General features: G+C 33.4%; 1 protein-coding gene across 2 annotated transcripts; it reads right to left on the bottom strand.

Moving 5' to 3' along the window:
* LOC123197999 (ubiquitin receptor RAD23c) lies at positions 1-6,095 on the bottom strand. 2 transcript variants are annotated; one of them, XM_044612566.1, is made up of 12 exons: positions 5,857-6,095; positions 4,526-4,687; positions 4,085-4,138; positions 2,913-2,989; positions 2,693-2,740; positions 2,360-2,540; positions 1,939-2,085; positions 1,795-1,860; positions 1,658-1,705; positions 1,441-1,550; positions 1,275-1,353; positions 1-373 (listed from the first exon to the last, which is right to left on the bottom strand). In XM_044612566.1, the coding sequence occupies exons 1-12, from the start codon at positions 5,920-5,922 to the stop codon at positions 257-259; spliced, it is 1,155 nt and encodes a 384-aa protein (XP_044468501.1). In that variant the 5' UTR covers positions 5,923-6,095; the 3' UTR covers positions 1-256. The 2 variants fall into 2 exon arrangements, with proteins under 2 accessions (XP_044468501.1, XP_044468502.1); XM_044612567.1 differs by having other exon boundaries at positions 2,360-2,537; positions 5,857-6,094.
* Between the last annotated feature and the right edge of the window lie 5,355 nt (positions 6,096-11,450).

The following is an 11,450-nucleotide window of genomic DNA, read 5'->3' as shown; positions in this document are numbered from 1 at the left end:
TTAAATTCAACACAGAATTATGTATAATTATATAATCAACAGTTAAAGAGAAGGAACTGAGAAAATGCATGCTATGGCGTCCGCCGACAAATTAGGGACATCAACATCTAGACAAGTTAGCTCCGAAGACTCTACATAATATATAATTGGTATAAAACACTGTTAACCACAAAAGTATATTCACCCAACATGGAAGAGAAAAGTCAGATGCGCAAATAGAAGCTAAAGTATGGAGGAAATAGGGAAAGACCACATGTCAATCCTCAAACTCGTGCATATGATCTAAAAGATAGTTGGCTGCCAATTCCTCGTTCTTGTTACATGCAAAGAACACCTCCAACACTAGAGCTCGATCAAAACCCATTGCTTCAAGCTGCATAAATTATCAACAAGGACCAACTTAATCATAATTAACATGGCATCATGAAATAACTTACCAATCACTACTCAAACCCAAAAAAGATCAGAACGCTTAGCATAATTTATGCAAAATTATCAAGTTAATTCAAACACTAACAATAATAATTAAAATATTAAGGATAAGGGATTAGGCTCAAGGAAAATGAGGGGCCAACTTGTTCTTACAAACAAACAGATTGGACCGAGCTTTCTCGTAAATGCTTATTGGACAAGAACTAAATGTTCAGATATGAATCATGAATATAAGTTTTAATTACTTTGGGTACAAAGCATCTCTTGGTTATATGTATGATACATCAGAAATTGGATTGTCATACATATCCTATTCATTTTATGTAAATTATTTGTTCGGTTACCGACACATAAAGAACAAAAAAATTCAGCAGACAACCATGACATTTAAAGAACAATGTTATCTGTACACATTTTTGAGCACACAATTGGGTAAACTACAACCATGACATTTAAAGAACAATGCTATTTGTACATATTTTTTAGCACACAATTGGGTACACAAATAATATGTTCTTATTAATTAGGTGTTATTTTATCATTAATTCCAAATCAACGAATCACATGATAACATATTATCTGTGTACTCAAAAGTGTGTATACAGTTTTATTGAAATTTAAATAACGCCTACTCCATAAATGAGCAAAACACAAGGATGCCACAACAGAACCCCGGTAAAACTCATTATAACTACAAGAGCAAAATGTTAAAATTCCCAGACGCAGACATGAAATGTGATGTCAGCAGCTATAATTAAGCATTAAGTTTGCCACAACCAGCTATGAATATAAGTGCTGAGCTTGTTTGATTTACATCAAATTAAGAGGGAAAATATACGTACACGCTCAATTGCATCTCTCTCTTCAGGAGTCACAGTCAAAGCCTGTGGCATTGCTGAGGCCAACTGACCCAGTATGTTCCTGATGATACATATAGACAGTTAAATAAGCATCATATGAATTCATCAATCAAGAAAAAGTAAGAAACAGCACAGCAGATCATCTCACCCCTCTCCTCCTTCAACAGGCTCATTTATCAAGCGCAAAAAGTCAGCCTGATGCTCTTGGATGAGCCTCATAAGCCCTGGATTTTGCTTTCCAAGCTCCTGAAGCATAGGCTGCATCACAAAATAATATCATTAGTCGTCAGGCAGAAAGGTGAGCAACAAACATAAACAATTATTAACAAAAACCTAAATTCTAACACATGTGAAATTATAGGCACCTGCAAAATTTGAGGATTTGCTTGCACCATAGCTCGCAATGCTTGAAACTGAATCAGAAGGTTGATAAAAAAATTAGAAACATTATGCAAATATAAATAAACAAAATATTGGCACGCATGCAAAAAAATGTTGATACCTGTTGACTGTTGCGCAAGAAATCCAAGGTGCCTGCACTTGCATTTGAACCCATGTTTGGAAGGCCCTGGATTGAGAAAATATATTATCATTTTCTGTCATACAACTCCATGACAAGATTCAAAATAAAAAAGTAGGCATCTACCTGAGGAAAAAGATCCAGTGGGTTTGCATTGGGACCACTGGCAGGTGCGGGTGCTGCTGGTTGTTGAACCTGGGCTGGTGGGTTTACAGGCTGCCCACCAGCAGGGACTCGAGAAACTGGTGGAACTCCAGTTTGTTCAGGAATGCCCTGCATTGTTTATCATTTTAAACTAATTAGCTACCAGCACTTGAATACAAACATTACTATTATTATCATATAGCATTCAAGTTCAAAAGAAATAGAAAAAAATAAAATAAAAGAAGGGACTCTACAGCAAGTTCGAGTCATATCCTATAATCAATGTCAAAGACAAAACAAAGTAAGAAAGAAAAAGAAAAAAGGCACTTGAACTTTAAATGATATTCTGTGTACAAGACACTAATTGTGAGCAGATTGCAGCATCCACAGAAAAAGGACTTACAGAATACAGATATTCAACAGCTCTTTCAGGGTTGTTATATGCAGCACGTAGAGCACGGAGAACAGTTTCTCTGTCCCAACTACCTCCACCCATATCAAGTATCTGTTGAACGATAGTTTCTAAATTACTTCCCGCAACAAGATTTGATGCGGCTTGGCCATAGATATCTGATCCTGAACTGCTTTAACACAAAGGATGATATTCAACTTCCCAGTGATCATTGTAAAAGGCAACAGTGAGGCTCAAAAACATGATCTTAACTGTTACAATATAACCACCACTTAACACACAAAATATAACACTCGTTTTTGGGTAATAGAAAAGGATACTCACGAGACAGGTGGAGGTGTAGCAGGGGTAGATTCAGGTACAGCCTGTGGCCTGCACAATTGAAAGAAAAGAGAGAAAACAAATCAGGAAAAAAATAAACAATCATAATAAGAACAGCATTGCAGCTTCAAAATTGAAAATAAAAATAGAAAATCCAGCCAAAATTTCAAAAACAATACAAGGAAATAGATACGACCCAAGAAGAAGGCATATTTGAACTCACGTTGCCACAGCAGGTGCAGGAATCTGAGATGTTGTGGGTGGTTGTGTTGATACAGTGGGTGTTGTAGTTGGTTGGGCCTACACAAACAAGTGGTTCAACTAAACAAGCTCTCAAATGAAAAGAATAGAGGATGAATAGAGCCAATAAGTGTAATCAGAAGTTTTTTTAAATGAAAAAGAACCATATAAGTCCACACATTATTCAGAGGCATCATCAGGATAAATTACCAGAAGGGTAATACTTAGCACATCCTTATACATGGTTCTTTCTCATACATCCTCATTTTGAAAGAAATTCAGGCTGTATATGAAAGATTTATAATTGTATGACATGTACAACACATGCTTAACATGATGTAAAGTGGATTGAATTTTTATAATATATATATATATAAAAAACAGTTGAATGTCAGCAGAACCAATTAATATGCATCCATAAAGGAGCACAGCAAATATATATCTTTTATTTTAAAGAATAATTTAACGGCTCCAGTCAGTTTAATAATTCTGCATAATCAAAATCTAATGTAAAGCATAGGCCAACGAAGCCATTTGTATGCCTCACCTTGCATGAGCAGTATGTGGGTTCTTAGAGAGTTCAATTCAATGAAAGCACCATTGGCAACTAAGAAAAGCAATACCATGTAACTTAAGCCAGTAAAAATCAAAACCAGAGGTATAATAGCCAGGACTCCCACTTTTCCATCTATTTCCATTTGAATAATTTAAATCCAGTTCATCCATGCTTTGCAGCAGAATTAATAATCTTCAATGCCCTAATTGACATATTTCTGGTAACAGATTCGTCACTAGCTATTATAATGTCTGTCCTAGTATATTTGTGTTTTTGGTTCAAGCACCCATAGTGGGTCACATACGCAAATTATAAATAAATGTATGAGTGAGGGAAGAACAAACACTCAAAGCATAGATAGCCACTTCAAAATGCATTTAACAAGTGTCCAAACAGCTAACAGTCAAGCAGAACATATATGCAGTAAATATTTCATTACAGGCAAAATCCATTTATTCAATTTATCAATTTCACACATCAACATGGAAATTCATCCTAAACTTCTAAAGAAGAAACAGATACCAAAGGGACCATAACACCAATGAATGCCAACAAAAGCAGCTGATCAAAACCATTCAGACACAGTTTATTAAACTAACCGGATTTGCTGGCACAGCTGAAGCAGTTGAGGGTCCACTTGACGAGACCTTACTCTGCGATTGTTTCAGAAAAACTGAATCAGTCATTTCATTCAAGAAATTGTCATGTTTACACCTCTTAAATATAGATATTAGCAAATCAGGATTACCAAATCTCTTGGCAAAAAACCAACATATACCTGTACTACATTATCACTCTTCAGAAATATATTAACAATGATAAGGATCAGCAGATTAAATAAGAAGCAATCAGCAACATGGTAAGGACTTCCACATAACAACAATTGTAGTAACAGTAGTCTCAGAAAGGGTTAAAATAGAAGATGATTAGAAAAAAATCTGAAATTGATATAGATATTAAGAACAAGAGAACTGTTGTTGCAAATTTATACTAAAACGGTAGAATAGATAACAACTTATAAACAGCTCAACCAGACTCACCTTGGTCAACATGACAACAACAAAACTGTTTTCAGCGACTTTGTTTTCTTCCAGGGTTGTGTCATCCTTAAGAACTTTTCCCTGGTGAATAAGCATCAGTTGTGCAGCTGGATAAACATCTGCACCTTGTACACTTTCTATATTTTTCTTCACATCAGCAACCTGCAGAAAGAAATATTTCAGCTGACAAGGCCTTCAACAATAATTCTTGTAACTACACAGAATGATCATAAATGTTTGCCAATGTTCACCAGGTAGTGGAAGCATGCTAACCCAATACTAGCAACAGTGTGAAGTGCGATACTTATGTGTGTCTGACTCAAAAATACAATTTGTTATGAAAAAATATTTTTTTAACACTTTTCCTACAAAATAAATTGTTGCATTTATGAATATTAAAAAGCTTTAATCAACTTTTGTGTTTCCAAGAACTAATCGAAAGCAGCCTTCATCTTCCATTTACAAGCATGAGAATCTGAAGACCCACAAGAGAGACAAACAAAACTGTGCACAGATGTCAATACTCAAGCAATTGAGATACAATTTAATCAGGTCCCAAACAGTTACTATGAATTATAAAACTTAACAGGCAAATAACAAGAGACAATTCAAGGATTCTGAAAATTTATAAACATTTGTTCTCTCTAGCTAACATGCATTACATTAGGGTCTCATCTGATTTTGTGGCATACTACAATTGATTTACAAAACCTTTACAAACAGACATGAAATCTAACAACGACAATAAAGAAAAAGCCAAAACGATGGCCAATTCACTTTGCAGTGATAATAACAGTAACTACCAAGTCATAAAACACTTTTAAAATAGGACGGACTACTTATAGTGCATCTTCAAGCAAATGCACACATAATTACAGGTTGACATCTGCTCCGTATTGCCTTATCTCAAGTTCCACATATTCCATTCACTGAATTTATCTAGTGCGCAAAAGGAGCTTTCAACAAAGGCACCAAATCAATATGGTTAGCTAACTAAGCAAATCAACCTAACTCTTTGCAAAAAGCATTACATCAAAAGGAATAATATCCTCATACAACAAAGCAAACCTTAACTTAGCCAAATTAAAGCAATCAAAGCAAAATTTCACAAATAAATCCCCATAAACCACATTAATCGCTTCAATTTCGAAAATAACACACACAAGCGTATCAATCAACAACAAAATATCACTAAATGCCAATAAAACCACACCTACCTACTACCTAAAAACCTAATTGAACATATGAAAACCTATTATCAGATTAAACGTCATGAAAAACTGAGTTTCAATTATAATCAAACATTAACAGAAAGAACAAGAGATTAATACCTTGTCTTCGGGCTTCACTTCGATCTCGAAGTGAGTTCCCTTCAAAGTCTTCACAAAAACCTTCATCCTCTCCTGAACTCACTGGTCCGAACAGTCTGATATTCTCTAGCGAATTTTCAGAGCGTCTCTCACCGCCGGCGGTCACTTTCACAGAGAGACGAAAGCGAAATTATTATTATTAACAATTTTATTTTGGTAAAGTGTGCGAAAATAGCCACCGAGGAAAGAGAAAGCCGGGTCTGTTCTCTTATATAATAACTATACGGTAAATAAGTTAGGGCTACAGCACGTATGGATTAAACGATCACACGGGTTATAAAACACCGCCGCGTGTATTAGTAGTGGGAGGTGTCGTGTTGTGATTGGACATTGAAAAGAAGTTCCATAGAGGATAGGGCTCGTCTGACGTAAGTATGTGTTGGATAGATATAGAATAAACTAAATTTCGGCATCCAGCGATCAATGTTGGGATTGTCCGTACATATATGGCCTGTGCGGTTGTGCCAACCAGGAAAGTGAAGTTTTTAATTTCTTTAAGGCCAAGCAACCATTTCCCACCGATTGTATGGTGTAAATTTAATTCCTCACCCATTTATTATTGGCCAAACGACTATTTCCCACCCAAGGTTTAGCGTTTTCTCAAAAGTCCCCCCTTTAACTATGGAAACACCAAACACCCACCCATGGCCGGTTAGATTTAACCAAACCCTAACGGCTGAAAATTTTATCTCCTTTTGCCCCCCTAAACTTTAAAAACTGAAATTTCCCCCCCGCCTAAGTTTTAAAAAATGGCAGTTTCACCCTAGGGTTTGGTTTTGAAATCTCCGGCGACCTCTCCGGCTCCGTTGCCGAAGGCCGCTCCCTCCGAAAGCAACCTCTCCTTTCGGCGATCTCTTTCCTCCCATTTGGAGGTCCGATCGGCGCCCGGAGACGCCGTGGGAGACGAAGACTTCGTCGGGAAGACGAAGTTCTTCGTCTTCCCAGAAGAAGACCTCTGGGAAGACGACCGTCTTCCTAGACGAGGATGACGGCGTCGGCTTCGTCTTCCCGATGAAGTCTTCGTCTCCCACGACATCTCCGGGTGCCGATCGGACCTCCAAATAGGAGGAAAGAGATCGCCGGCAGGAGAGGTTGCTTCCGGAGGGAGCGATCGTCGGCAACGGAGCCGGAGAGGTCGCCGGAGATTTCAAAACCAAACTCTAGGGTGAAACTGTGATTTTTTAAAACTTAGGGTGGGGGAAAATTTTAGTTTTTAAAGTTTAGAGGGGCAAAATTAGATTCTATTTTAGTTTATTTTTAATATTATAGCCAAAATGACGATTTTACCCCTACCACCGTTAGTGTTTGGTTAAATCTAACCGGCCATGGGTGGGTGTTTGGTGTTTCCATAGTTAAAAGGGGGACTTTTGAGAAAACGCTAAACCTTGGGTGGGAAATAGTCGTTTGGCCTTTATTATTTAAAATCTAAATATTTATCGATCTATTAAATTTAATTATTATTATAAGAATAAAATTATTATTTATTAAAATATTTAAAAAACTAAAAATTTATTACATTTTCTCCCCCTTTAAATTTAAAAATCTAATAAATGTCTCATTATCCAAGATTTAAAAAATCAACATTACCTCTTAGGATTTTTTTCAGCCATTACTATCAATAGCAGAGACAAAGATGGAGATGATGACGATGATATTCTCTCTCTCTCTTGGCTTCTCTCGTAGTCACTTTTTATTTTCGACAATCATTGATCAATAAAGATGAATCGTTTTATCTTTAGACGAAGAATGGTCTTCATCAACCAGTTTTCTTAATTAGTGATTATCAGAAATAAAATCGAACTAAGAGAGAAACTAAGAGGGAGAGAGAATACAGTCATCTCTGACTGTAAACAACATGCTACAAAAACCTTAAAGGAGAAATGTAAGTTTTTCAATCTTATAATTAGGGGGAAGGGGGAGGGGGAGATTTGTTAGTTTTTAAACTTGGGGGTGAAAATATGATAAATTTTAATTTTTAAATATTTTTGTTAAATAACAAATTTATCCCTGACAATAACAACTAAATTTAATAGAGTGATAGGTATTTAGATTGTTGATAATAAGTATATGATAGTTCTATTTACGTCAAACCTTGGGGGGAAAATAGTAATTTAGCCTTTCTTTAATTAGAATTTTCAGTTTTTCTTCTTTATTATTATATAATAATCTTTTTTTTTAATTTAAGAGGGTGATTATTAAATAATTTATAGATTAATATCATTTAATTAACAATAAAATTATGTTATCTATACACAATTTGATATACATTGATATAGATTACTATGTGATTGAATAATTTTAAATTAAAAATAAAATAACACTTAATTATATACTAACAAATATCAGCATGTACTCATTTATGTATATAAAGTAGATAAACATTGTATTGCTTTTGGATAATTTAATGAATTGAATAGGATTGTTTTATTATATATTTCAATTATAATTTGATTTATATATTACATTTTGCTACAATTTATGTTTTATAAAATTTAGCTATTGTTGATGCCTAAAATGAATTAAGAATGATAAAATGATAATGGACTTAACTTGATTTGGCTTGTCTAATCACATAATTGAATTAATTAATATTGTGATATACTTTATCACATTATTCCATTGAGACGGAAAGTAATAATATAATCATGTGATGACAAAGATAGAGATAGAAATGAAATCATCAAGAAATTGGAATGGAGATATTGTCTCTCTTTTCGTTGTTTGCTTTTAGGTTAAAAAACTTATATTCATGTTTAAGGTCGATCAATGTGTGGGTGACGTAGTTAATTGTTGATCGTAAGGTTAGTTGTCTTTTTCAATGATGGTTGACTAAGATGAAATCTAACGTGCAACAAGTATTAATAGATTTTTTGTTTTATGACACTTATATCTGATGATTTGATAAATTTTTATTGGACCACTAGGTGTTTTAATAATACTAAAAACACAAGTTATAATGAGTAACAATGTCTAAGGAATATGTTGAAAGTATTATCAAATGGATATAATTTGAAAAATGCAAAAACAAGACTTACACATCTGTGTATTGTAATAACATGCTCGTGTGTCTTGCCCAAACACAAGTAAAAAATGTCCATAAGGTTTGCGTATGTAAGTTTAGAAAAAGTCATTGTGGTCAAGATGTTGTAGACTTATACGCACGTGTCCAATAATATACACTCATGTATATTTGGGAACAATCGTACGAGAAGTTTTCTTCATTTAATCTCATTATGTTTTTTAAAGAATTCAATGGTGAAAAAGATGCACACCCATGCATGGTTGAAAATCCATCCATTCATATTCTCCTTCATTTCTTTATTCGATTCCCCATCCATCATTATGGAATCCTTGAAGAATTTCATATATAAAAGAGAAAGACCGTGCATTTTTATCTTAAACCCTAAACATTCAAAGTGTCATATTCCACAATTTGTACTTAAATTGTTATCTGTTTGTAGGTTGTGAATCATCTCAGTGATGCTAACGAGGTTTTAAACGAGCTAGCGGTGGTCATGATGGCTAGGATGAGTTCATAAACTTACTAAACACGATTTTTCTTCATGCTCACCATTGCATACCAGTTCTATGCAACATCCAACAAACCCCAAACACCCTAATTTCTGGAGACAACTATGAAGTTGAGCACGGTCTAAGTGTTATATAAATTATATACATCGCCTTTATAAGTGAAGAATTTCCAGGATTACATTGAGTTTAAGGTAGACCTTGCTCGTTGTTTCTACTAAAAACCTGAAATTACACCATTCAAGTTGCGGAACATAAGAGTTTAGCTCTTCTGGTTCATAGCTCATGTTTCAAACTTCCAAATAGAAGATTTTCTGTTGTTCTCACTCTCTAATGAGTCATATCACACTGAACATGAATTACACATTTGTTCAAATCAATTCTGAACACAAGTGGAAGACTGATTTTAGGTTTTGTCTGTAAATATTTGTAAGTCGTTCACTTTTCCATTTGATAACAGCATAGTAACTGGTTTAATTTCTAGTTACCCATATAGTCAATTTCCCTCTTTTGATTGGAATTCTAAACAAGTTTAAACTCTTGTTTGTGATTTCTGATGAGGTTTTTTGCTTTTCCAGAATCTACTTTTTGCTCCGTAAGTGTGGTAGTCAATGTTTTTAAGATCAGTGCGGTTGTTTTATTAGTTTATGGTTCGATTGAGAAGTAGCTAGTTTAATTTATTATTAAATTATAATAATTTTTTTAATAATATCATATTAATTAATAGATTTTACTTAAAATTTTATAAAAAATAAAATCAATCAGAATACCCAAAACTATGGTGATTAAAACATATCATTTCTAAGGAATGAGAATTATTCACCTAATTTCAATGAAATAATTAAATAAAAATTATCTTTATTTCATGATACACAAAAAAAAAAAACATAATCCTGCAAGTTATTACCTATAGAAGACATTTTAATAGATATAATATACTTTTTATTTTATTTTATTTTTGAACTTATGTTTTCTTTATAGAACTTTAAAAATTCATCTAATCTAATTTAAAATAATAAAATTACTCAAAAAATTAATTTTTTGGGAAATACCCTAATTTTTTGTTAAACCCAATTCTGTCAATTTTAATTGGTTCATCCCGTTCACCAGTTTTGATTAAATTTGAATGAGTCAATAAGTAAATCACTTTTTAATGTTAATCAGACTGAATTTAAAATTGGTTATTAGTTTACCCAGTTGAACTAGCTGGTTCAATCCAGTTTTCAAATCAGTGGTGGTAGTAATAAATTCATTGGTCCGATTTGGTATTTTGCTTTCTAGGTAATTTATTATGTCCATTAGTGCCATTATGCTACGACCAATACTGGACTACTAGGTAACTCTTTAAAACTATATCCCATTCCAATCGATTCACAAGGGATGACATGGTGACTAGGGATACCCCAACACAATTTCTTCAATGCTATCATGATCAAATTTGTGATATATGGCCTCTCCGAACTATCAAATTCGTGATGTCAGAATATCGAATAAAAGTTTATGTATACAAGGTTGCTAGACATGAAATGAATCTCTCTTTTCCCATTTAATCAAATCGGAAATTGAATGTATTTGATCTAAGTTTTGGTATTGTAGAAATTTAACTTGATGTTAATGATGCACATAACTAGCGATAGTGTTCTTTTCTTTTCATTTCCATTGTGTATGATAGTTAAATCGTGTATCGTATATCTAAAACATAATTTTATATATTATGTATCGAATATTGTATTGTATGATACCATTTTTAAAAAATAGAATAATAAAAAAATTTAATTAACACATTATTTTAAAAAATATTACGAATACCCTTAAAATTTTAAGATTTATCATATTCACTTTTATAATATTATCATTTTCTTTAAAAAGTATATTGATTCATATCAGTAATACGTATCGTATCATATGATACATTCATTATATCATATTAATTCGATACATCTCATAATACGTATCATAATTCATCTATCCCATAGGATACTAATATCTATGCTCTTAACAAATTTGAATAAATAAAAAATGGCTGT

The sequence above is a fragment of the Mangifera indica genome, chromosome 15 (genome assembly GCF_011075055.1).
Source record: "Mangifera indica cultivar Alphonso chromosome 15, CATAS_Mindica_2.1, whole genome shotgun sequence".
Classification (NCBI taxonomy): Eukaryota; Viridiplantae; Streptophyta; class Magnoliopsida; order Sapindales; family Anacardiaceae; genus Mangifera; species Mangifera indica.
This window is presented reverse-complemented; position numbering and strand designations above follow the sequence as displayed.

Coding starts and splice junctions, on each gene's coding strand:
- LOC123197999 (XM_044612566.1), bottom strand. CDS start 5,922: ATGAAGGTTTTTGTGAAGACTTTGAAGGGAACTCACTTCGAGATCGAA. Junction 2,541..2,692: donor GCTACACCTCCACCTGTCTC/GTGAGTATCCTT, acceptor TTTGTGTTAAAG/CAGTTCAGGATCAGATATCT. Junction 1,551..1,657: donor CAAATCCTCAAATTTTGCAG/GTGCCTATAATT, acceptor TTTGTGATGCAG/CCTATGCTTCAGGAGCTTGG.